We start from the raw sequence: 27,605 nt of genomic DNA, 5'->3' as shown, positions 1-27,605 counted from the left end.
AAGTTAATTTATCCTTTTCCATTTTTCCCATTCTGATTACCAAGCCGTTACTTAGTAGCTCAGAGTTTACAGACTCAGACTAAAGATGAAAAATTTCAAAACCTAGTGTAATCTTGGTGCTTACAACATAACATACAGATCTTAAGGAGGTCAGAAGCATTGTTATTTGGGCAGGATAAATCAGATGAGCAAGAACAAAATGCTCTGCTGTGCAAAAGACTTAGTGCTCTCATTCAAAGTGTAACCAAGGCTGTGATATAAAATATCCTGTTATGTTGATAGGCCCATGTATTACCATCTGTATGCCAATCCAAATTGCATTGCTTGGAAGCAAACCTTTTACAAAGATAATCCATGGTTGACTTTGAAATTAATTTGACTTCATCACCAACTGGGAAGAAGCCAGTACTCCTGAATCAGGCACAGGAGTGGTAGAAGCATCAGTCTAAGGATTCAGGAGTCATTTTATCGTCCTCTTTGAGCAAAAAAAAAAAAAACAAAAAACAAAAACAAAAAACAACTAACAATTTGTAGTCATGCACCAGAATAGCACATTTAGGTGTGTTATATACTGATGCGTACCTAAGAAAAATCTATCCAGAACCTGTTGGGTTTTTGGCAATTGGGAAGTATTTTCTACTTTGACATATGGCACAGCTGTCAAAGACCAGGGTTTGAAAAACCAATTAATTCCTTCTTTCAAAATCCAAGCAATTGGAGTCTGTTTTATATTCCTGAGAAGTTGCCTTTCTGACAGGTATGATTTTTGGGTCTTATTTGGAGAACATAAAAAAGTGCTAATGGAAGATTTATGTCAGAAAATACACATTCATCAAAAAATCATGATGGAAAGTGTCAATTGATGAAAAATGACAGACAGTTTAAATCATTTTTCATCTTTCTCAATGAGTAGAGACCCATACAAAGAGCTGAAAAAATAGCAACAAAATCAAAACCCAACATTTTACTATTTCCCAAGTGAGATTTTTCCGAATTTCTGTTTCACACCAAGTTCTCTCACATAAGCTTTCGAAGCACTGGAGCTTATCTAGCTTGCCAGAAAATCAGCTCTATTCCTAATGACCTGGAAGAAATGTATATCAGACCATTCTCAAGCCATAGCCAGTTTGACGGCCTTATGACAAGCCTTGACAGCTTGAATCAAGTATGCATAATAGTTCTCTTCTGTGTTGTATTCTGGTTTGTTTCAGATACTGCTCTCCTGTAGGAACGGGGCAGCAAATATCTAAGTCTTTAATGTAGATATTATAGAATCATAGAAAAGTTTGGGTTGGAAAGGGCCTTAAGATCATCTAGTTCAAACCCCCCTGCCATGGGCAGGGACACCACACACTAAACCAGGTCACCCAAGACTACGTCCAGTCTAGCCTTGAACACTGCCAGGGATGGAGCATCCACTACTTCCTTGGGCAACCCATTCCAGTGCCTCACCACCCTCACAGTAAAGAACTTCTTCCTTATATCTAACCTGAACTTCCACTGTTGAAGTTTAAACCCATTATCCCTTGTTCTATCACTACAGTCCCTGATGAAGAGTCCCTCCCCAGCATCCTTATAGACCTCCTTCAGATACTGGAAGGCTACTATGAGGTCTCCACGCAGCCTTCTCTTCTCCAGGCTGAACAGCCCCAACTCTCTCAGCCTGTCTTCATACAGGAGGTGCTCCAGCCCCCTGATCATCCTCGTGGCCCTCCTCTGGACTTGCTCCAACAGCTCCATGTCCTTTTTATGCTGAACCACCACAACTGTACACAGTACTCCAAGTGAGGTCTCACGAGAGCATAGTAGAGGGGCAGGATCAACTCCTTTGACCTGCTGGTGACACTTCTTTTGATGCAGCCTAGGATATGGTTGGCTTTCTGGGCTGCAAGTGCACACTGATGGCTCATGTTAAGTTTCTCATCAAATTCTCATCATATCACATTGCATATGTTTTGTTAATCTTCATTAAAAACGGCAAAGCTTCAGGGTCAAGTCTAGTTTGTTAAGTCAAAGATATCAGCTGTGGTTCTGACCAATATTTCAGGCAAGCAGATGTTTGCATTTCTTATTTTGGTAGATGTGGAGTTACTTGGAGCTCAGAGCCAACCTATGAGGATACAATAAAAAAAGCAACTCCCAAACAGACACTATATTGGGTTTCTTATGCAAGAAAGAAGAAACTGGACACAGTCCTTCTAAAGATGGTTCTCAGACCGTTAAGGGCTCTCTCAGCAGCCCAAGCTTCTGGGTAAGTTCTTACTAGGTCACCTTCCCCCAGAAACTTACTTCGCAATCTTGCCTGGCCACTCAGCAGCACACACTCTTGCTCTACATTTGGTTTCATTTAAGTTTATTCCAAGCTGTTTAGCGAAGCGTGATTTGACTGCACTTTCCCAACCTCCATAAGTAAGCCTTTGACAATGCCTCCAACGTCTGCACATAATAACAGTAGTCACAAAAATTGTTCCAGACAGCTTCCATGAAACAGCACTTTCTCTTCCCTCACCAGCGTTAAAAAGGATTATTCTCCTCACAGCCTCAACAATACTGATCCACACATTGCAGTCTGACTTCTATCCATAGAGGGAATTAAGAGCTGGGTCCAAAAGCAATCCAAGGACAAACGGAAAAGGACTGAAAACCAGCACACAGCTGCTCTGTGCTGACTTTGGTCAAAAGAACCTGGTCTCTACACCAGACAGTGCCGAGTTATGTCAAGTTAAATAAAGAACTTATTTAGTAAACTAAACAGTAAAATTTCAACTAAATGGTAAAATGCAGCAAAGTGTTTAGTAAACTAAGGAACTTCCTGCAATTCAGCTGGTTTCCTTGCTGTGTACTGGATCTGGATACTCATCTAACTTTCTTCAGCATTACAGTAAAACCCTTGAGAGACAAGTCTAGCATGCCCACCCGGCATAGGTCAGGGACAAGTAATGTACCTGTTCCTACTCAACACAAGACAGCCTTCCACTCGATGTGACAACGGCCTCCCAAGGCCTGGGGTGACAGCCAAGGTGCCCTGCCCATTCCTCCTGCCCCATGCTGCTGTGTGCCAGGCTGGCAGTTCAACCCAGAAAAGGTGAAGAACTTCAGTAGGACACCGAGAACAAGACTGGGATGCCAGGGGTAAAAAATTTTGGCTGTCACTCAGGAGGTTACCCTGTATGGTAACAGTGTGTGAAAAAAGTTAAATTTCTGGGCATTTTCAGGGGATGAAGCAAGCAGATCTTATGCCTTTCCCACTAACCAACTGTATGCTGTGCCATCAATAGCACTGGTCCGAGAATGAGAATGTGAGAGATCTCGTTCCACTCTTCCAAGGAAGTGTGGCTTGTTGTAGATTTAAGCCACAGTCAAAACCCATTTAATTAAGAGATTATTTCTTTGTGTTTACCATCATGGTTAAAAGCTACAAAAGCCTTCAAGCTGTGGCAAGTGAAGGAGAAACAGTGAAAATGCCACTGCAGGTAATGCTGACTCCTTTAATTATATACTTCATTTCTGTGGTGAGATCTTACAGCCTACCAATCACCATTACCAACATCCATCAGAACCTTCCCAAACACAAGCTCTTAGGGTTAAAATAATTTTAAAAATCCAAACAACTTAAAGCAGCAGAGTAAATGCTGAAACTGTACCACATCGTGTCAGCTTACTAATGCTTTGCACATTATTCATTTGGCTGTGGGACTGAACATGCTTGTCCCTCACCAGGGAAACTCCTGTTGCAGCATTCCATTGCACTTTCTTCTGCCACTGCAGTTTTCTATTAACATGTTACTACACTGAACTATCAGAGCAGGTAGGCTGCTGCTGGCCGTCCAGCTGACACTGAGCATATCTAGCAGGTTAGAGACAACTGTCAACATGCTGGCTTCATATATCATCTGTAATACAGTTCTGGGTAGGAGCAGTTACACATCTGGCTGCAGGCACAGCTGTGCACATTTATGAAATAACTCTACAAAGCAGCGCAACTTCCATTCCAGCAGGGTGACCTTTTGTAACTAAATCCCAGAAGGCTGCGTGGCGATGATCCCATGGGGAGACCCGCTCTGCACTGGCAACTCTTGCAGGTGCAATCCACCATCACATCTTTCTCTCCCAGGCTCCCGGTCTGTTCTAGTGCACACTATTCACAAATACAATTATCCATATGCAACTTACTTCTTTCTAGCAATTTAAAATAAATATCCTCCTGTATAAGCATTAGCAATATTTGATGTCAGGACCCTGGTCCCTTCCAGCCCAAATCATTCTATGATTCTATGGTTTTGTGTTTGAAGAAGGGAAAACAGCCTAGCGTATTTCCCAGGCAAATCATCAGGACATCTGTCTTTTGTAAATAAAAGTCAATAAGCAAGTGACCCAACTAATGAGATCCTGAAGCCTCCACATCAACTCCTTCATTTACATGCAACACACGCATATGCCACTGAAAACTGAACCTCTTGGTTTTGAGCAAGTCTCCGAGGAAATGGTTTTCTGTTTTGTTCAAAAATATTTTTTTTAAATAATCAAAAGAAAGAATATATTAATTTGAAATCCAGACAGTTCAGTAAAGCAATAGAGACAACCTTTTCATGCCACAACATTCATTTCAGTACAGAACCTCCTAATGATTCATCTCCATCCCACATGAGCTAAGGTAGCTACAGTCGTGGTCTCTGTAATTGCGTCCCATAAGCTACAGCCTCTTCCTGGAGAACACAGAGAACAGTTGTTAGGGTAAGCACATAGTCATCAAAGTCCCCATTCAGTGCTACTTCCCATGAACAGAACTAAGCACCTACTGCTGCATCCACTTGGAAGAGGGCAATAAGCAGGGTGCTGTTGCTGCAGCCCAGCTAATAGAGCTCAAAACTCAGAAGCTACCCAAGGAGGTTGGTGTCAGGGGCTCCATGGGAAGTTTCTGTACGAAAGCATGCACATGAATTTCTAGGTGAGCTTCATAAACTGCCCACTAAAACAAGGTTTCTCTGCTGTCAACACCCCAGACTAAGAGGCAAAGGACCTCTCATCACTTTACAGACCATAATAACAACAAAAAAATCAACACTTCAAGTCACCCTCACTTGAAGGCTACACCACCTCTATCAGAGAAGATGGTAACACATTTGCATTTTCATAGCTGCTTTTAAACTTTCCCCACTTTATATTTTCCATGTTCTTCCCCAACACCCTCAAAAACCTTGGGACAAGCAGTTACAAGCCACACATTCCTCACTGGTGCATTAGGCTTAGGGACTGATGAAAGTCTACATACTTTTTTAGGACACCTAAGATGCAAGCAGAGGTCATGTGTTTGCAATCTCTGCTAGGGCCAGGACTCCTTTACACATGCACAGTATCACTTTGTACACTTTCTGTTTTCTTTTTGCTCTTTTACTCCTGCCCTGTTGTTAGACTGCCTTTTTCTATCCTTGTTCTGCCTGCCCTCAGAAGTGACCAATGCCCCAGGCTGTCTGAACTCAAAATAGCCAAGTGGCTGGAAAGTTCAATAAATTACTTCCTTATACCATGAACATTGATATCCCTAATCCTCTTACCACATGCAGGATACATGATGCACGCCATGGCACTGCAACTGCTTAGACTTCCTAATGACTCTTACAAACCCGCAACTTCTCAGTTGTAAGAAAACAGAGCTTTTCTTCAACAATGAAGTGTAAAATAGAAAACAGTCACCTGCGCAAAAAAGCAGATTTATTACTTGTGCTGCCTGTGCTAACTCCAGGGTGACGCAGATGTGTTTACTAGCCGCTGTACCCCCAGGGAAGGCTTTCAGGGAGTTGCATGTGCAGAGCAAGCCAGCAGCACAACTCGGAGCTAAACAGTGCATGAAGTCAGAGTGTGATTCTTAGCAACACAGCACCACTCCTGCAACCTGTACCCAGCAACTTGTGCAGCCAAGTGTAACTGCTCAGCACCCCTATGGCCCGCACCATGCTGCACAGCTGCTGGGGCACAAGAGGAACAGGAACTAGGCCATGGAACTACGTTTGCTAAGAGGAGCATCATGTGCCTTCTCTCATAGCCTTTCAGAAGGGATGCTTTGTCCATCTCCTCAAACACAGACTTAGTATGCTGTACTCTAAGATCAGGCAGGGAAAAGATTTGAGGTCACTAGACAGGCACTGCTTACTCATAGCTATCCATCACACCAGAGCTACACTTGCAGGTCGTCTTCTCCATGCTTTTTTGGGGGCTGCCAACACATGAACCAATAAAAGCTGAAAGACCTTGCAGGATTTAATCACTGTAAGAACATATCTCATCTTATAAAAGGAGAAGGTAGCTTGTATTTCTCATTTTGGACCTAGCAGCAGAGATTTCATACAGCAGAGATTTTCAAAGAACTACACAGTGGGATCACATAAAAAAAAATAATTAAAAATGGTTGTTGGTGATGAAATCTGTGTCATATTAAGCAGAGGAGTGGAAGACAAAGACAATAAATCTTTCTGCTATATAAAAAAACAGGCCCAAATACCAGTTCCTTGAATCTGCAGGTATAATTATACAGGATGCATCTGCAAGGTAAACTTAAATTAGTGACGTGGGAACAACCACTGTAAAGTATGTCCTTCTGTTTGCAAAGCGCCAAGCACTTCACCTTAAGGATTGCTACAGAGGCTTCTGGGCATTATGACAACAGAAATAATAGCCTCCCATTCTGTAACCACAGACTGGGACATTTATAGCTTGAGACCTCAGTAACTGGAGCTTCACATTTCCTAGCTATATTCTTCCTCTTAGAGAACTGCACAGTCTTCACAGTAGGGTTTGGAACAGATCTTTGTATTACTATACCAGAGCTAAATCTTCCATGATTTGGAAAACCTGTCTGGACTAAAAGCCTGTGCCTGATTAGAGCCCACAGGCAGAGTCAATAGCATGCTTAAGGTACTGTTTTACTAACATAGTAATAAAGAAGTTTGAGTATGTTTTTTTCCTCTGTAAACGCTATGTCCTGTCCTGCATACTCTTACCTACTTACAGATTGATTTCTTAAAGGGGAAAGATGTAAATTGCTGTTTTCATATCATGCTGGCTTATAATTTCATGATATGATGATGGAGTGTATTTACTTCATAATAAGTAACTGGAAAAGTTCCCATTTAAATAAGGGCTGTGAATTTTGACTGCTGCTCAAAGACAGAAGTGGTGCTTCCCTTCCAAACTGGCTGCCCACCAAGACAGAGCATGTATTTCCTGAGTGCAGGAACTGGGAATCAGCCTCCCTGAATATTTTACTCTGTGACTGATAACGCTCTGCTATCTTAGGTTAATCATACCATCTGTGCTTCTGGCTTTTCCATGCCTCAGGCTGGCACTGGGACCTATGTCCTGTTTGCTGCATTATATACATTCCTAGACTTCCCAGCCTGCTTGCTGTTATCTGACCCTGACCTACCCTAAGCTCCACTTCTCTGCCGCTTTCCCCACCCTTCTTCCTGCAGTTTTGAGACACTGCCGTATCTCTAAGGTTCCCGTTCTCTTGGCATTTCACTTAAGCGATGAGATGAGGCTTATGTTAGTATGAATTCTCCAAGTCTACAACTGCTGTTTCTAAGGGTACATGCTTGGGAGACAAGGATTAGCTGCCAGATAAAACGGGTGGTCAGCTGGGTCAGCATTGGTTAGGACTGTGTCCAACTGTATGTTATTCAGGTGATAGCGACAGAATAAAGATCTGCACCTGTACCGGGCCACACAGTGGCTGCTTAAAAAAAAAAAACCATATGTCCCAGCCCCCTCTGGTTCCTGTTCCACTTCTCTCCCTTGCTCCCAAGCACTGGCCCATGTGAATTAACACTGTGCTGACATCTATAGTCATATTTTCATACACGATTTTTCCATTAAACCCTTTTTGGCAAGGAATACCTAATTAGCAGGTAGGCACAGATCAAATGCCATAACTACTGGTGAAGGAGGTCAGCTGCTGGAGACGTTTCTTTTTTTGTTTTAAAAGCATTGTAATGTTACATGAAAATGTTTCAAGTTGTATTTCCTGCCCCTTTTCCTATGATCCACAGTTATGAGTGTGCCACACATAAACCTTCTTCAATCATTCTCAACATAATGGAAGAAGCATTCAAAATCTTAAAAGCATGGATTCAAATTCCGTGGGCTTAAATCCAAAACACCAAAAAGGTGACGTACATACTTCTGCAAGTGAGCAAACTCAGAAATGAACTCTTTTGTATAGCCCAGCCAGCCCACCAAAATCAATTTATTTTCATAGGAGACGTGAAATAACTCACATAGAGCTACTGTTGCAAGTCCTTTTCTTGCCCTGGCCAGTCCCTGCTAGCAAGGAAGTGGCCAACATCTGTGAGGAGCACATCGGTGTTTATCCAGCACCACACCACCTTCTAAAAGGAGAACTATTCTCTAGATGCCTCACAGCCTCCACTTAAATAACAAATCATTGAGGGTTATTTAGGCAGGTCACTGCTCTCACATGGCAAAACTCTTCTTCCTTGTATTGCTACTGACATCCAAGCATCTCTGCCTCTTTACCACTGCGTTTTCTAGAAAGCAGAGACCTCCCTTCCTGCCGTTACTGAGATACTGCCTCAGTCAGTGTTCATTTATCAGAAACACCAGTGTCAACTTGCTCTCTGCGAGAGATCAGTCTATGCTGCTGCTCAGCATTGCAGCTCCGGCATCAAGAATGCCCACCCGTTTCCAAGCCTGCTTCCATTTGCTGATATAGTTTTTTTTAAGCTCTCTTTGAATGTAGAACTCCCCAGGAAAAGAGTATCCAAGAACCTCAGGTTTTGATTGCTAAGTCTCTCCCCGCTCTCTGGGTTCTATGTGCAGGAATAGCAAGGCAAATACAGAACAAGAATATGTATCTCCATAGGGAGTCTCCTGCTTCCTAAGCCTTCCAGACTTAACTGCTAATGGTGGTTTTGTGTTATAGACAGATTTGCTCCTTTGCATTGCCCTTCCACTCCCTCAGCCACGTGTTGCTGTATTCACAAAGGTCTCCCACTTAAGCAACACTTCTCTCAATTCATTTCTTATTTATGTTGACCACCTCATAAAATAAAATTAAGCAAGTCTCATTCAAGGCCATCAGCTTCTTCCATCATTTCTGATATAGCTCCTTTCTTCCTTGCAAAGTGTGAATAGGTAGCATTTTTCCTTCCACATGAAGAATTGATTACATCCCTTCCTTACAGCCAGATTCTACTAGGTCCTAAGTGCTATAACCCCCACTGATGTTGGGGGGGGGGGAAGAAACGAAGAAAAAAAAAAAGAAAAGAAAAAAGCCTTCAGATTATTAGCAAGGCTGAGCCTGGAGTTTTTATAACCTTGTGTGATCAAAACCTCGAACCTGCTAGGCAAACTAAAGTGTTATTTATTTGGGGAAGAGAGAGAAGACAGAGAAAGCAGGTGAACATACTGCTTTTCATCACAGCTAAATCTGGGTCTGGCAGTACTCCTGTCAGAGAGTACCAAGCCACTTTACAGAAATTCCCTTTTTGGGTCTGGACTGAAACAATCTGGCAAATCTGGACACAAATGACCACAGTCCTGCTTGCCCATATATGAGCTTCATATAACAATCCTTTCATAGGCCCTAGCACAATGGTTTCCAGATGGGGTGCCAGGGACTGCACAAGACAATCTATCAGTGTGCTGGATGAAAATATTTTTTTCATACTATTAAATATAAAATTAATAAATAGCATTTATTTCATCTTTCTCATCCTTTAATTTCTTTTTTCATGTATGTTTTATAATGTACATAATATACTAGTACTGTACTGCATGTATATAATTTATAAATAGAAATACATAGATTGGGGGTATCTGCTCAAAAAACTTCTACTTGATAGGGGTGCATGATCAAACATGTTAGGAGAACATTGCCCTTGAGTGTTCAGGACTAAACCAGCCAAAACAGCTGAGCAGACACAGTTCACCCTCACTTTAGCAAACCACTGAGTTTGTGCTCAAATCCTGTCAGCTTCGGCTGATCTACCTGTACTGGTATATACATCTATACTGGTATAAAACCAGTATAACAAGATTGCTGTGAAAAGAAGTCATTTCCCTTCCCCACCCCCCCCAAAAACTGCTCTTCTTGTAAGAACAAGGAAGTGGTAGTATCAGTGGTACTTCTGGATTGGTATAATAGTTTTCATGCTGCTCTACTTTTAGCATGTGCTTATATCATTAAAGTAGCACCACATACGTGTTTCTTTAAGCATGTGCTTATACAATTCTCTGGATTCAAAGGATAATGTACTGTATTAACATCCTTTAACACTCACTTTTGAGTTTTAATTTGCATCAAAAGGATGTTTAGCCGCCTTGTGTTTTTCTCTAGTGGAAGGAAGTTTCCCTGAGCACAGACTCATTGTGCAGTCAGCCATGCAAATTATTATTCCTATAAGCAAGACTGAGGCTGCAATATGCATACTGGTAGGAAGGGAAGGAAATATCTTTTTACTGTAAAACGCTCTGTAGTCTATCCTGCAGCCCCGCTGTCTGCCCTTCAGGGCCTTGCAACTACCACTCAATAGATTCTGGTTGCTCTTCTCAAACGTTGGCAAGCAAACTGAAAGCGATGAACATGGGTTGTCACTTTTGATCATGGGTCTTCATGTTAGTTTCTATCACTTACAACAGTACTAAGTTTGGTATCAGATCTGAGTGTAAGTATACAAAATGTTTATTAAAACGTAATTAAATGCTATGTTTAGGGAGAAATCCAGTCACACAAGTCACCATGTAACAATGTCTTACAGTCAAAGCAAACAGCTTGTGCTTTCGATAAACATCAAAAAGGATCTCTTTAGAAATTTTCAAGGCTACAGTTTGGGAGGTAACTGACAACAGTAATTTATTCGAGGGTCTCTTAGGCTCCAGTCCAGCTTTTGAGGCGGATACTTAGCCTTGAGCTACAGTTATCAGATTATTCTTATGCACCAGTGCAACAATACACCATAGCCTATGTTTCTGAAAGTGAGATTATGCATGTTTCTTATCAGGGTTGCTCCAAGCAAATGACATGGAGGTGTAAGTATTAGAATGTCAAGTGATGCACTCTGAAAAAAAAAAAAAAATAATCCAGGAATAACTACAAATGAATGAGTAGTGAGAAATAAAATACAGAGTCTTCGAAGACATGGCAGAAGAGGTGCTTAAAGACTCTGCTTAGGGAAAAAAACCCTAACTTTTTTAACTTGAGTTTAAAAGCTTGCTTACAAGCAAGACAAAGCAACTTACATCAGCTGTCTAGAGCAGTGGTCACAGAAAGCAAAACTTACAACGCATCCGTGTGTCTCCTTTCTCTAGGAAGCAATTCAAGCTCCACCAGTATGCAGAACAGCAAGTTCAGCAAGTCTCAAAGAGGAAAAGAAAAGCAATAGACAAACCAAAACTGCTTAAACATTAAATTTTGTTTTCTTTATAGAAATTATCACTTGGGTTTGGCCACATTCTCCTCCCTCTAGAACCAATGTCGGGGGAATAAAGGGCTGCAAGGGAGGGAGCCTCTCTGGAGTGAGGGAAGAGCCAGACATAGATGAACCACCCCACACCCCACCCCCCCAGTAGAGATGAGGGAGGATAAGGGATAATATTCCTTTAATGCTTGCCACAAAGAATGGGACCCATTAGCCCAAAGAATTGTGCTTTAGCCTCTGAACTTCCACTAGTCTCTTCTACTAGGCAGCAGGAGCACAGATGCATTCACACCTCAGTCCCAATGAAATGCTCACTCAAAACTCCATGCCAGCGCAGCGCTGACAGCCCTGAAGTGCAGCCTTCATCTAAACACAATGAAGAAGGTGGCTAGTTAATCCGGGGATAATTAAACCCGTAGATAAGCACCATTCCTATTAGATCCAAACCTCAGATTTTGTTGAGCTGCACACTGCATTCCTTCCAGCTTTTTCAAGCTAAGTATGATGTTGTGGTGGGTGTGACAGTTGTTCACATATTGCATCTCCCACACAAGCAGATCTGGAACATCAGCTGTAGCGGGTGTGGGTGATCAGCGTGGTCAGGGGCATCTGGCCATCACTCTGGTATGTTAGAAATACCAGCTGTCATCTTTATGTGACACTATGAATGCAAGAACAGGCAGTCTGGTTTCACATGGCCTTGCCTCTCGACATCAACTAGCTTTGATGGCAGAAGATGCTGCTAAAGCCTACAGGCTCTTCTCACTACAAATGTGCAGTCTAGTAAGGATTGAACTCAAGCAAGCAGTCTTTCAGCAAGGGCAATTCAAAAGACTGTAACCCCCATCAGCTATTTTTCTATAAGGTAGGCGAGAACTCAGTACCTGATGACCTTTACCTTCTCCTCCCACAGGAATGGACCTGTGCACAAGGGGCAGAGCAAAATTGCAAAAAGCCTGGCTTACTAAGCAGTAAAATTTGAACAATGAACCCCTGCCCCAGACTACCTGCACATTTAACAGGAACAGTGGAGACATGCTGCCCAGCAGAGCCCAAAAGAATAAAAAAAAAAAAAGAGGAAGCTTCATAATGACTAAGGACATGATGTTAAAATGTGAAGTATCGGTAGGATCTATATTAAGATGTAAGAGAATTGTTCATTTTTGTGACAGCAAAGGATTCTAGGAGGCAGAATACAATTAGAGAAACCAAATGCTGTAGCAGAGAAGAGGAGGTTAGGAAAAGGTTATAGTATAGATTAAAAGGATTCAACAGAAACTAAAAGCTTGAAAGTAAAGTTTTGAACAGCTTTTGTTACACTTGTTTCTCACTCCTTTTCTGATTAAAATATTGTGCTGAAGCATTTTCCCTTTAGCTGCCCATTTCAGCTTAAAAAAGAAAGAATCCCATCTCCCTTTTATCTTAGGAAGAAAGCTGACGTTAGAACAATTGGTAGTGCACTGCTCAATGCCAAGCTGCTCCAGGTCAATACTCAGACCCCTTCTGAGTCGACCTTTCAGCAAAAGACCTGAAGAAAAGGCACCGTTTGTATTTTAACACTTCACTCACTCAACTGCTGTATCTGCCCATAAAATGCTATCAAATTTTTCTGCTTCAGTATAGAATACAAATGGCTGCTTCTAGAAAGAAACTAATGCTCACTTCGTTTCTTTTCATTGATTCAGGGGGTGATAGCCAACAGCCACCAAAAAAAGAAAAAGAGTTAAAGCCTGGTACAATATCAACAGCATTAACAGTGTCAAGCCCATTTCACATTCCTACAACAGTTTCATATTCAGTACCCACTTTGACAGTACCAATTCAAAAATATCCATTGCTGAATATTTTACACCCACCATCTGCCTCAGAAAGCAAGTAGGTGCTTGCGCTATAATTTGCACTTAACGGAGCTCAAGGTGGTTTGTATCTACCCCAGTCTAGTGGGATTGTAGGATTAGGTACTTCTGGCTATACTCTCATCCCTCTTAGCTTTGTGTTAACCTCTTAACACAAAGCTGTGCCTTGTACAGAAAGATGCAAAATGCTCTATAACATAAGATGGGGATGAAAGGAAAGAAGGAGGAAGTGAGGCCGGTGCAGTTTTTGGGGGACAGAGCTTCATGGTAACCTAGGTGTGCTTCAGCTGTTGGGGCAAGGATCTTGCCTTCATTTTCTAGGCCACTAATGAGGTCCATAAGAGAATACATTTCATGAGTCTGAGGACAGGACACCAGAATCTGCAATACCTGTGGCAGAGACAAAAAAAAAAAAAAAAAAGGTGAAAAAAATCAAAACTTGCAGTTTAGTATATATTTTTGTTTCTAATCCTCAAATACTGGAAGCCCCATAACAAGGACCTAAGTGAATCCAAGTTCAAGGTGCTATATCAAGCTGAGAAAATAAAGACTTTCAAAGAGAAATAAGAGACTTGGCAACTTTAAAGTTGTTACTGTGATCTCAATACTCCTCAAAGACTGAACAGATTTTGGACGAAAGACTAATCAAGGACATCAAGACAAATGCAAAGCATTTGTATCACAGGTCCCCTTAGAATAATTTTTAGTGAGTAAGCTTCTAAGATATTACTTACAGGATAGTAAGTATCTGAATTTGTCTGTTCTGTTTCTAACTAGGTACTTGTTAACTGGCATCAACAGGGATGAGTAAGAGTTTTCTCTTTACCCAGATCTTTGACTGAGAGAGTTGTTGTCTGGATGAAGGTAGGCGACTATGGGAAATCGAGTTTCATTTTTTGCTAGAACATGCAACTAGAACTGAGTATATGATTAAGACACTAACAGGCAATGCTGAGCTGACCATCCTGCTAGACAGTAGCTGGATTTTTTGGCAAAAATAAATCTTACAGACCAGTAATGAATTCTTTCTCTAATTATCTGCTCAAATCAAAGACAGTCTCTTACTCTGCAGAGAAGTGATGCACTGCTGACTTCTGACCAGTAGTTTTCTAGGTAGCATTAGGCAGGTTTTTAGTTATCTTCCGTGGAGATAGTGACATATTAGTACCTTTGATCAAGGAACTATAAGACCTTACCTGGAACCTGGTGCAGTTTGCCAACAAAGAGTTGATCCTAAGCTGGGAAAGAGAGAGAACTACTAGAAGTAGGGTTGTATTCTTTCGAAGGAAGATTGTGAAGAAACCTGTCACTTTCTAACTCCTAGCCTAGCAAGAAAAAAAAAAAAAAAAAAAAAGGAACAAATCTCACAAGGAAGTGAAGAAACAGCCTTCTGATATCCAGTCCATGAATTGGAGAAATATGGAGTAGACATTCTGTTGTCCCTTCTTGTACCTTGTTGCATGGCCATCAGATATTGCAGGCATCTGGCCTATTCCAAACCTGTGCTTGTGCTCCTCCATGTATTCATCCTCATGGTCTACAGAGGCTTGTGTTGCAATTGGATTCAGCTGCAAGGGGGCTCCTCATACCGCAAAGAGAGTCATGGGTGAAAGCAAGTACAAACCTAGGCACTCCTGTGGCCTCCAAAATGTAGCAATGGGCCTCTATCCCCATTCAGCATACATACTGGGTGTCAGTCTACTACAACAGGTTAGCACCACTTGTTTTTAGGTTTCCAGTGACATACCTCATGTCTTCCACAGTACTGCACTGAGGGTTTCTATCATGCCTGATTTAATTACCCATCAATTCAACTTATACCTGTTATTCCTTATATTCAGTTTTCAGAGCACATAAGGCAAATAATTCCCTTTCCTACAATAGCCCTTACTTATCCATATGGCTTAAAAACAGAATACTGAAAGATGGTCCAGTTAGTAGATTTTCTGCTTCTCAGCCTTTTTTCTTCATATTTGACTTATTTGCTTCTCATGTGGGTTGGTGACCCAGACTCTCCTAAATGGCAAGCCAGTCTCATCTCAAGTCTTGTACACTCTGTTTAAATATCTGGGGAGGATGTTTGCCTTTTCACAACAACATGACACTGAGTCACATTTGTCTGCTGTTCAGCTTCAACCTCCAGTTCCTTTTCCACCTAAACAGTTCTTCCACTTCCCCTCCATTTTCCACTTCTGCTGTTAGTCAATGCTATCTTCACACTAAGCATTTCTCTCTTGCACCATGCTGTCCATCCTCCCCCCCACCTATTTCAGGCTGTCAGTAACCTTGCAAATTCTCAGCCTGTCCTCCAGTGTACATAGAGTCACTCCCAACTTCATATTAACTAAAAGTTTAACAAACAAATTCAGTAAGTCCACCTCCATTCAGGAAAGTGTTTTCAAATTCTCATTAAATAAAAAAAAAAAAAATCAGAACATTTACATTTTGGAGATACTGGGCCAGACCTTATCAAAATCCAAAGGAGACAGACAGACATTTGTACTAATAACAATTTTACTGAGAACACCTGCCAGAGACTACATGGTGTTTAGAGAATAGACGGTATTTATTGTCAGATGTTTCTGCATCTACCTGCTTCTCCCACCTATATATTTTAATATCCGCAAGCTTTATTGCAACAGATGTAGCATAATGCAAGGAGCAACATGAAACTCAGAGCTAGTAATGCAGAGATGGTTCCTGCCTCAAGAATTTGCCTCCAAAAACAAGAAATATAGAAAACAAGGAAGTAACTCTGACGGGGCGGGCCAGGCTCCAGCTTATCCTGCTCTGCCCAGCCACGGGCCCACATCCTGACCTGACCTAAGCCTGTCCCCAGGGAGGTAGCCCATGCCAGGGGATGCCTCAGCACCCTCTGCTGCTGGGGTGGTAGGACAAGCCCTGCTCTGATGGACCCCCATTGGGAGCCCCTAGACCCCATGGGGCACAAAGGCAGGGGTCAGCTGTAGAGGTTTGACAAGCTGTTTTAGACCATCTCTGATGTCAGTTTAAGTGTGAGTCATTACCCAGTAGTACAGAAGCAGATGAAGAAAGGCCTTTTATGAGGGGGTCATTCCTTATTTATCAAGTAAAACCCTGTCAAGTGGAAAGAACAGGATGTCATCTACTCCAAAACCCATCACACTTTTCCCAGTGGCGAAGATTCGTGATACGCTTAAAGGCGCCTCCTTTCTTTAACATGAAAGGAAAGGAGTGAAACTATTTGCAGCAATGTTAGCACCATGAAAATAGCTACAGATCACTCAAACGCAGTCCATGTCTTAGTGCTTAGTTTCTTTTAATCTCAAAGCCAATGACAAAGGGGAGTTTATGCAGATCAAGTACAAATCTTCAGATGTTGTATTTTACTTCATCTCAAACCAACCAACTACATTAACAGGACAAGTTTGTAAGTAAGTCAGGAATAACTATGATGACCAAGAAATGAGGAAAAGTCTTCAGTTTAAGGAGGTCTTCTCATTTAGTAATGCCATTCAGGAATACAGTCCAGCAAGCTAGAATCCCTTTGAAAGGCTACATAAATTTATATCCACATATGCATTTGTATCCGTAATACAATATATCCAGCATGACAGATGTAAGAGCATCTTACATTTTTCAAGATCATTTTGGGAATCCGTAGCCCCAAACCAAAGGTGGTTCACTTTCACTAGACCACTGCAGCAAGTGAAGGTCTACGAACCTCCTCTTGCCTTGCAGTCCAGTTGCAGTGTCTTCCCTGCACCAGGGCAAAATAAGACTAGATCCCCATCCTAAATGCCATAAGCCATACGCATAAGTGCATACATGTATGAGTTTCAATGCATACAACCTCTTCAAAGTAGTTTTTCTGTGCATGAACTGACAAGATTACCATTGCCCAAGCCCTGTATCAGCAGGGTGCATCCATCAGCAGACAGCACTGTGACATCAAAGGGAATAGCCACACACCCACAGCTGCACGCTGACCCCAGTCTGCACACCTACAAGTGCTACCCCACCGGGAAGTTAGCCAGCATCTACCTTTCAAAAAAAGCACCGATGACTATATGCACTGGAGTCAGACTTTCCACAACTGTGAATTTCGTAAGCAACTTTAACAGAGAAAGATATTCTCATTTTTTTTGCTTCAATTTAATCATTCGTACACACCCACCTCTCTGCCATATGCAATCAGAAATGAATCACAGTTATAACAGCAGCTGCTTTAAGTCTTTTTTCTGCCTTTTTTCTTCACTAGAAATAACATTTCCATTTGTGCCCACTGATGGGCCTGCTGTATCTTTTATCTCAGTCCAGTAATCTCCCTGTCCAACACACAGCTAATTCCACCCATGCAGACAGACATACACAATATTCTTTGCTTCTGTGCCTTCTGCATATCCTTCTCTGGCATGATTTTTGCATCCTTACAGTGTGCCTGATTGACTACACTTCAAAGTTTGCCCAGTTTTCAACTGCACAGTTACAGCTTTGTATTGCTTGCTGAATAGAATTTGCTTCTGTTTGTTCTTTGTTCTTCTTAATGGCAAATGCAGCTTGTCAATACAGGTCATGTGAATCCCTCATGCTGTCCAGGCAAGCAGAATCAAAAGCATGTTTTCTATCATGTACCATTAATACCAGTTGTCTTCACAGAAAAACAGGAGATAATCCAGGACTAATTTATACAGAGACAAAATAAGCTAAGGAGCCTCCCAAGCCTATTTCCCTGCAGTCCCCTAGTCAAGGAGCTCTTGCTTCATTTTTAAAAGACCCACTCAGTTATGTCTGTTCATTTTCAGATAGCACTAGTGACTGATTAACATCCTGTTCTTTAAGGAATATGAAGTGGGAGCTTGGATAAGCTCCTAGAAAGGATGCCTTGCCACAAGGAAGCGAGATGTCAAATGCTAGTATCCTCATGCATTTGTCTTAGCCATGCATTCCTTTTAAGTCCATCTGTTCTGTTTTCTAATAACATGCCCTATTTTTGGCAATATTTGGAAGGATGAGGTACTTTCGGGATTATATCCCACTAACCTTTAGGTGAGATGTGTAGCTGTATTCATTATTATCTTCCCTTTCATAAGCACCTTGTATTTCCAAGCTGCTAAATCCATCTACTCCAAAATTTTGGAAGCTTGAGCACGGGAGGGAAACAAAACACCTACATGAACAAGCACACCTAAGAGAAATTTCCAACTTCTTTTAAGTCTATGGCATCTAGGACAGCTTCCTGGGACCCAGCAGTCTATACAGAATTAGCAAGTCAACTCCACTATTAACATTCTCATTAAACTCAGCAGAGAGGCTTATTTCCTTTCCATGTTGACTTTAAGGTATGCAGACAAGGAAATTGTTTGCTGTACTGTTTCTGTGATGTTGACAAAAGGACATGAATAGCTGTAGGAATTAATTGACTTATTTTAAATGACCCATCAATAGCTGTAAGAGGAAAAGACTCATTTTATGCAGTAACAGATATATGAGTAAATATGCTTTTGCCTCTGTAAAAGGCTAGACAGTGTCAATGGAGAAGACCTTGATCTGCAGTGCATACAGGCTTTCACGTCTTAAGTATTGACCAAAACTGGTTCTCTGTATAAAAGCAGAGAACAACCTTCCCCGACCCGTGAAGTTGTCAACACTAGGTTATTCTCCAAATGCATATTTAATAGCAGAGATATGGGCAAAAGAAGGAAGGGAAGACAGGTAGCGAAGCTGCACTAAATTTCAGAATCAATAAGGCTGTCATGTCAGGCACTTGATTCACTTCAGTGATGATGGAAGTGTGCTCTAAACCCGGTGAAACCACCTGAAAAGCACATTTAGCTTTCGTAAGGCGTATGAGATATTGAGCCTTTGCATAATTCATTTATTTAGCAAAACTTCAAACCTTTAAGTCATCCTATAAAGACTCTGCAAAGTAGTAATGTATACCTTTGTGACATATATTTATAATATCTTCCTGGAAGTGTTGTGATGCTGTCATTGTAAGTAATTTCTACTTAGAATGCAAGAACAGACTATATAGATACACTTTCTTTTCTTTCCCCACAGTATTTTCTATGGTTATGCAAGTAAAAAGCAGCTAAAGTCTCTGATGACATAAATAAGCAAAAGCGAATCACATCAGCGGCACTTCATCCACTTATAGTCAGAGAATTTGGCCCAGATATTTCTGCAGCAGAATCTGCTGTAAGCAACTAAGTAGCTTTTATAGCTTTTCTTCCACCTCCGGAATATTTAAATATTGACCTCAATCTAAGAAGACTAAAGCCTTCAGGTTCCATTGATCCAAGACCACCAGCACTATTAGACAGCGGTATGTATATGGCCCTCTTTCATGGCTCAGCCTGACCCAAGAGCTCTGCCTCCAGCCTCCTTGCTGCTGGAATGCCACTCTCCCATCCACCTGTCCATACTCTTGGGGAGAATATGCACACTGGATCTCCCACTACGTCCTGCTAAGACTTGCCACAACCCTCTGCCCAGTTACAATTATAGCCATTCAAGTAATAGCTAAAAGCTTTTCTCCCCTTACCTGTATCACTTTCTACTCCTTTGATTATTTAACTGTAACTGAATTGTTTAGCTCTACTAAAACTATGCAAACACCGGTGAAATTAACAACTCTATGCTATATCAATATACATTGTACTGTGTGATTCACTGGTGACTAACTTGGAGGAACTAAATTCATTTTCCTTATTTAACATTCATAAAGTAACAACATGACTGAAAAAAATCCGATCAAGAGTGATGTCTTATCAGCTGACATGCAAACAGACACGTGCGATTAAACACAAAAAAACCCCTTTTTTACTGTGATGGTGGTCACAACCTGGCATTTAAAGGTGTGTCTTGCTTCCCTTACTTTAGCTGGAACATGCAGGCTGATTTCATCTGTCAGATTGCAGCCATGATAGAATAAATGGCTATTGCCCATATTCTGATATTTCTGGAAAATAACATTCCCATTTAAAAATAATTAAAAAAAAAAGTTAAAAACTACTTTATATATTCATTTAAACATCTTCAAGACGAAAAGGAGAGCCCGATTGCTAGACATGGCCTATGCAACTTCTCCTTGAGAGCATGTTCTTCAAAGATGGTAACTTAGGACAAACAGTGTTTCAGAGAAGTACTCTGGAAATCCATAAAAAGCTAGTTGCACTCTCTAAATACAACTTGAAGAGCAGTTGCTATGCTCTTTCAGCAAGGAACATTCTTAACATTTTGTCTTCGGGTCTAGACTTAAGAACAGGGTTTGGAGGGTGTAGAAAATGAAGATAACAGTAGCACTGATTGGCTGTAACTTTGAGGACTTCAGCACTAACTTTTGCTCAGACCTCCATTATCACTGCCACCCTAAAACATTATCCTTAGTAAGAAGGGCTCTTGCACTTGAGGTCCAACTTTCTGGTCACTGAACTATATTGATATAGGAAGCACTGGACCCTAGGAAGGGAACATCAACTACCCCAATTCAGGAACATCAAGCTACAGCAATACCAGGATATTTGCACCTTCGAAGACCCTACCATGAGGAAAGGCCAGAACCAAAGCCACCTCTATCTATTACAGAACATTTCCTGGCCAGATTACTGAGCTAACAAGGGAACATATCACTCAGATCCACCCCACTCGTGAAGGAAGGAAGAACACACCACTTAAGCCCGAGGCAGGAGCAACCAGAAATTAAGGGTTTGCATTGAATTACTAGCACTTACTAGCTTGCCACTAAAAGTAGTAATCGCTGCTCTGTCTATATATTTCAATTATGCTTTCCTTCTCCTCGCAGCGGTTTGTTCTCTTACTCTTTCTGCAGTTCCACAACTAGCTCTGTCCTGCTGTCAGATGAAGGGAAGCCAGAGGAGTTCCAGCTATCGTTCCTTTCACAATTAAAGTACTGTTTGGACAGAGGTCAGACTTTCTTTCTTAGAAGCATACCTATTTGTAGGTTCGCTTCCCAACAAATCAATTCTGCTTCCCCTTCATGGGGAAATTTGGAGAGAATGAGAAGGTAGATGCTAAAACATGCCTGGATCTAACATTTGATCATAAATGCCATCATCTTTTTCAACACACGTTGACCTACCCACAGACCTGCTTTAACCAGGCACTCTTTGTGAAGGGAAGGCATTTCAGCAACTGTCTCCAAGACCTCCTATCCACTACTCGTATCCCAGTACCTCAGAATGTGCATTACTGCTTTGATATTTTTAACAGGTACTTGTTTCTTCAACTTGTTTTAATCAGAACTACACAGCACCACTAGTTATAGTTTAAAAATCAGGGCGTCACAATACGGTTGGGATTTTTCTCAGCAACTAAAAAGAATAGTTTCACACAGTAGCTCAACTGGAAGTAACACACAGTGCCAGCAAGCCATCTGTTCTAACCTCTGTGTTAAAGTTAACAGCTATTTTGGATTTCCACAAAGGAAGTCAGCTAAACCTATTAATGTTGTGTCTCATCCCACTGTCCCCATCTCCCAGGGAGTCTAAGCACCCACTATTTTCATTAAATGGAACAGGAACGACAGTACTGGAGATCCCTGAGGAAGGGGCAGAAAACAAAAATTAGGGACACTGTAGTTTTGCGTAGCAATACCATCCAGTCGCTTCTCTCCTTACACAGAAGTTACTCCAGACCTTTCCCAGTTTGTCAGAACCTGCTACACAGCCAAGGCAGGTGTCATCAGGAACACATGCAGTGACGAACTTCAGATTGAGGACATACTGAACCATCTAACACTGCCAGTCAGCCCCCAGCACTCCTGGGACTCTAGTATACTTTTTGAGGTGGAAGTACCAGTTGGCCTGCCTGTGCTAGGACTAATTCTAGGAATAGATAACAATACTTTTCAAGACATCAGTTTAATATCAAGGGAGGGAAAGGCAGTATTAAGTAACTTACAAGAAAAAATAAAGGAAGGAATAGTATTTTCTACTCGTAGTCAAAAAGACCACAAGAATTTTGTAAGTGGCTTTTTAATTTTTTTTCCTTCCCTTGGGAGCTTTAGCTCATTCTCATTAACTAACGAACCTCTTAGTTCTCCATGCCTTCCCTTTCATGAAGTGACAGTCTCCCAAACCCAAAAGCTTGACACTATGTTTGATCCTAGTTTGATTCAAGGATTTATTTCCAGCACTGACATAGCTGAAGTCTCATGGAACTTCAGTCCACAAGGACGTTTGTCTTCTGGCATCAGATGATATCAAGTACTTGCCACTATAATTCTTCTTTCTCTGAAGTTTTGGTGCTAACCAAAGATAAGCTTTATCTCAGTCTCATGAAAACCTCTTCCTTTAAGCTCAGAACCTAGAAATAATGGATTCTTACATCCAACACATTTGAACCGAGAATACAGTTTTGTAGTGCTCTGTGTCTGACCCTGCATTCTGTGTTTGTACTTCACCAGTGACCAAAAGATGTGCTGTCATTGCAAGGGACAGCTGTCTTCACCTCAGCAGATGCCTTTTCCTCAGCAGGTATGCATCCAAACTCTTGGGTCAAAGCAGTGTCCAATGAAGCAACAATGGTGCCACCACAAGTATGCCTAGCATGACTCCAATTATGACATATGCATGGTCTAAAAACAGTCAATCAAAACAAGAATTATAAGAGCTTAGTTATATACAATGAAGTAGTTTCCATAGCTTGGAATTTCAGTAGTCAAAATATACAGAAGGTACACATTTCACACATATCAAATCATGACACTAACTGAACTTCCATCAAATCAAATCACAGCGTGCAGCATCTATCACCATCAACAGAATGAAAGGGCAGCAGCAATCTCTTCTCTGTCTGTTACTATGAGGAAACATTCACAGCAATATCCACACACCTTCCTCAAGAGACGTCTGCATCTATTTCTGACAACCATAAATCAGACTTCTTTATTTCAAAGGAAATATGAATTCCTGGATTAATAGGTCATCAACTTAATTCTTTTCCAAACCAGATCCTAATCCCACATCTGTCTATGTTAAAATTGATATTACTATAAAGTAATTATATGAAAAAATAAGCCAGCAAAGGTAGAGAAATTAAGTGATAATTGATGCTGAAACAGCATCACACCATGAAGCGTATGTCCATGATCTCAGATATGCTTATGAATAAGAATCATCAATAAAACTTGGAATTCTTTGAGAAGGCACATCAGCTTTATATTTAAACATTTTACAGGCTCTAGCTGTTTCTAGAGGTAGATGCAACTTCTATTTGTCAGAATCATGACAGAACTTTCTCTGGCCTCCAGTGCTAGCTCTACCTTACTCCCTCATCCCAAGCTGCTTCCTCAGATAGGTTTGTGCCTGTCCCATTGCACAAATTTCAGCACGCTACTCCAAGTGTAGCAGCACTCTTCTGCATTTACCTTTTAGCAGCAAAGTGAAGGAATTAAACAGTATGAAAAAACCAAGGATGACAGGCGACCTTAGGACAGGCAAACTGTCAGCTCAGTTGACAATGACAGCAATCATCACATCCTGTTCTGTGATCCAAATGTTTTATTTCATGTCACAGCTTTTCATAACTATTAATCGCTTTTTGCCAAGCCTTGCTGCTACACAGTCAACTCGGATGCTGAGGCCTGCAGACAGATAGGTTATAAAGGCTCCCTAGGCAAACCAGTAGTGCAACTTGCTACACAAGGCAGTCCATGGAGATCTCAGTGCTGTGCACTGCTGCTGTAGGTCACATCATGTCACTTCACCACTACCTTCGTATTCATTCTGGCCGAAAGCCACGCAAGAAGGGTTAAGGTTAAGGACGGCTGCACGGAAAGCCTTGCAACCAGAGGGAACCCCAGCTCCACTGCCAGAGCCCTTCTGCACAGCGCAGGGCAGCTCAGGTCACCCGCACTGCCCACACCAGCGGCTTTCCCCACCTGCAAGAAGGGAAGAGCAGCCACCGGCCACACCAGTGCACTGCCGAACAGGGGACCTGCGCTGGGGGGAGAGCCTGCCCAATCCCGCGGGGATCGCGGCGCTGCTGGCGCTCGGGGCACCCCTACGGCGCCGGGGTGCCTGTGACTAAGCACACACGGCCTCCCCTCGCCCTCCCGCTCACTGCCTCGGCCAGGCTCTCCCCGCACCAGCGGCCTGACAGCAGGGCCGCTCCCGGGAAGCGCCGGGCGGAAGGTACGTGCCGCCCCCCGCCCCAAGGCCGGGCACCAGCCTAGGCCGACAGCCGGGCCCGCAAGGGCTCCTCTCCCCGGCGCCGTGCTCCGGGCACCCCCCGCGGGCATACCCGTTCCCGAGGGCCGCCCGGAGCCGCCCGGCCCCGCTGCCCCTGGCCCGGCAGCCCGCCCCCCGCGTACCGCTGCCATCCTTGAAGTGAGGAGGTGGGACGTCTCGCAGCGACCGGGTCCAGTCCCCCTTCTCCGCTTCCTCCTCCTCCTCCTCCACTGGGCCGGGGCCGCCCGGGACGGCGCTGCCACCGCCGCCCTGCCGCTGCCGCCGCCGCTCCGCCGGGGTGGCCACCGCCCTGGGGGCGCGGCGCCGGGCCGCCCTGCCCCGCGGGCTCAGTCCCTCCGGGCGCCCCTCGTCCTCCTCGTCGTCGTCCTCGTCCTGGGAGGAGGCGGCGGAGCGGGAGTCGGCCGAGGTGCTGTAGAAGGGGTTCCCGCTGCTGTCCTGGCCCGACTCCCCGAAGACGTCGTCGGAGATCTGCAGACTCTCGTAGCGGGAGCGGGCCGCCTCCAGCAGCGACAGCGCCTTCCTCCGCGCCGGCCCGCCGCCGCCCTCCGCCATCATCTCGGCCGCCGCCAGCAGCCGCCCGCGCTCCCCTTGGCCCGGCTCGGCGGGGTCCTGCGGCCGCAGGCAGCAGCCCAGCAGCAGGAGCGGCTCGGGCACGGCGGCCGGCAGGCAGGGAGTGGGGGGCGCCCCACCACCGTCGGGGCTGAGCCCTGCCTCCCGCTCCCGCCCGCACCACCCGCCCCTGTGTGTGTGCAGGGACATGGGGGGAAGGAGCCAGCTCAACATCTCCAAGTACCACATCCAGCCAATTACCGCGGCAATCCGCGCCCGGGAGGTGGGGTTATATGGGCGCCGCGGGCCAGCGCGGACCGCCCACCGCCCGCCCTGCCGCCCGCCGCCGCTCCGCCCATTTAAAACCACAGCGGCGGCTGCGGCGGAGTCGCTGCTGCGCGATACCGCCAGAAGGGGGGTCCCTGCGCCGTGCCCGGTCCCGGGTCCGTACGCCGGTCCCGGGTCCGTACTCCGGCCCCTTGCCCCGGGTCCTTGCGCCTTGCTCCGGCCCTTTGCCCCTTGCTCTGGCCACGGCTCCGGCTCTGGCCACGGCCCCAGCCGGAGCTGTCCGCTCGCCTGTGGTGCTGGAGCCGGGCAGGGCAGCGGCAGGAGCGCTGGCCTCGCTGCCACAGGGCCCGTCAGTAGCGCCCGGTGTGCGGGGAGGAGGGTGAAGGGCTCCGCGGGCAAGGGGCCACCGGCGGGGACCTCCCCCAGGGACGAGAAAGGCGCTGAGGCAGGGCCTGGGTGAGTCGGGGGCTCGACAGCGTGGCTGGGGCCACACCAGCTCATAGTGGCTGGCGAGACTGAGCCATGGCTGTTGGGCCTCTGATGTTGCTGTGCCAAAACGGGGCACAGAGCTCCAGCACTGGGGAGGCCCTTGAAGCAAAGCAGGGAAGGTGCTGGAGCACAAGGCTGTGGGGCATCTGGGCTGCTGGGCCTGCCACCCGGCTCACGCTCCAGGCAGGCTTTGCATGGGCCTGGGGTGACATGAGTGCTCCTGGCCGTTGCTGGAATCAGCTCTGGAGCACACTGTAGGTTGTGGGGCTCAGCCTGCATTGTGAGGTTTGGTTTCTCGGGCAAGTATGGTATGAAGTAATCATTCTTCCAAAATAGCTACTGATTTAAAAGCAATATGGTGGCACAAGAAAAAGGAGGGAAGTGAAAATACCTGTACCCTGTCTAGGTTAGTTAAACATGATTCAGAAGAATCCCTGGACTAATTGAAGGATTTCATACAGCAGCTGGAGCCACTGGTTGTGCAGCAGTCAGAACAGTCTGTCTGATGTTACAGGAATGTTTGAAATCTCCGATCAAGGTTTATTATTATTACTATTGGCATCCCACTGTGCTGGTTACTGTACAAACACTCATTAAGAAGACAGTCCCTGCCTCCCTTCTCACCAGCAGCGACAGCAGCTATTGAGCCTATCCTTTCACAGCAGCGCTTTCAAAATAAACAGGAATCAGATTCTGTGGATTGGTTGTATGCAACTGGGGGAGGAATAGTATTTGCATTTTTTGATGCAAACTTTCAGTGTAGGTTGATCTGAAGATCTTTTATTGCTACAGGTTTTACAAATTTTGTAATACCAAATGTTTCTGTCTTTAAAAAAATAAGATTAATGTCCTTCTGATGATTCTCAAGGACTCCAGCACAACCTGGAATATGAAGAAAGCTGGACTGTGTAGGTATTTAAAAGACCAATCTTATGTTCTATTCAGATATTTTTAAATTGCAATCACTTCATTAAAACTTTAAAGTTCTGTGTGGTGCACACAGCCAAATCAGAGAAAAGAATCCATCTCCTGTGCATCCTTTAGCAAAACAGATAAGTCCAGTGTAATTTCAAGGGTGAGATTTAAGGTGTACTTCTACTTTGAAAAGTAGACACATAAGTGTCTTATTGATTATATTAAAAAATTACTAAGTCTATATACAAATGGTTTTTTAATTTCCTTTTACTGTGAGCTCTGCCAACTTAGCCTGTAACTTGGGCATCACACTGGGTTTGTTTCATCTCACTGGTCATCAGAAATAATAGCTTTGTAGGTGAAACTATCCTTTTAATCCATGCCACCATATCTCTTCAGAATATCCTGACAGGAAGGCATAGCTGGGCTTGCAGAATTTTTCTTGCTGTTACTGATAAGCAGCCAGCTTGAACCTCATGAATCTGGTTTGCTGGGTTGGCATGTAGAAAACCACAGATTACTCTTCACAAATGTTCTCTGGTTTGTATGCAGTTCCCATGAAACAAAAAATAGTGATTCCCTGTGATGACCTTTTCACACAATGGTTTTTAAGACTGAAAAGAAAAACAGTTTAAAGATGTTGACAGGTTCTTTATACTAGAGACAATTGAAATAAACTTTAGGTTTGTGGACGGATGGAGATGTGAATCCAAGTGATGTAGAAATCACCTCATCCAGGTTCTATGAAAGTGTCAGTGGACACTCAAATGTCTTTAAATTTGCTATTTTTCAGTAAAACAGGACAGTGGGAAGGACTGCTCTGAAGTTCAGGACATTAAAAAGAGGTTTACCAGAATGGGCTCCCAGTAAAAGTATTA

The 27,605-nt window shown here is 43.6% G+C and overlaps 1 protein-coding gene across 1 annotated transcript in view; it reads right to left on the bottom strand.

Annotated features, from left to right (window-relative positions):
- Window positions 1-25,293, bottom strand: part of PGBD5 (piggyBac transposable element derived 5) — a 70,503-nt gene extending 45,210 nt beyond the window's left edge. Inside the window, exon 1 of the mRNA XM_030499860.1 lies at window positions 24,609-25,293. Within this exon, the coding sequence (XP_030355720.1) occupies window positions 24,609-25,284 (676 nt within the window). The 5' untranslated portion in view covers window positions 25,285-25,293. The remainder of the gene's footprint in view (window positions 1-24,608) is intronic.
- Window positions 25,294-27,605: the final 2,312 nt, after the last annotated feature.

This window comes from Strigops habroptila, chromosome 10 (assembly GCF_004027225.2).
Source record: "Strigops habroptila isolate Jane chromosome 10, bStrHab1.2.pri, whole genome shotgun sequence".
In the NCBI taxonomy this organism is placed as follows: Eukaryota; Metazoa; Chordata; class Aves; order Psittaciformes; family Psittacidae; genus Strigops; species Strigops habroptila.
The sequence above is the reverse complement of the archived record's forward strand: the minus strand, read 5'-3'. Positions and strand labels throughout refer to the sequence as shown.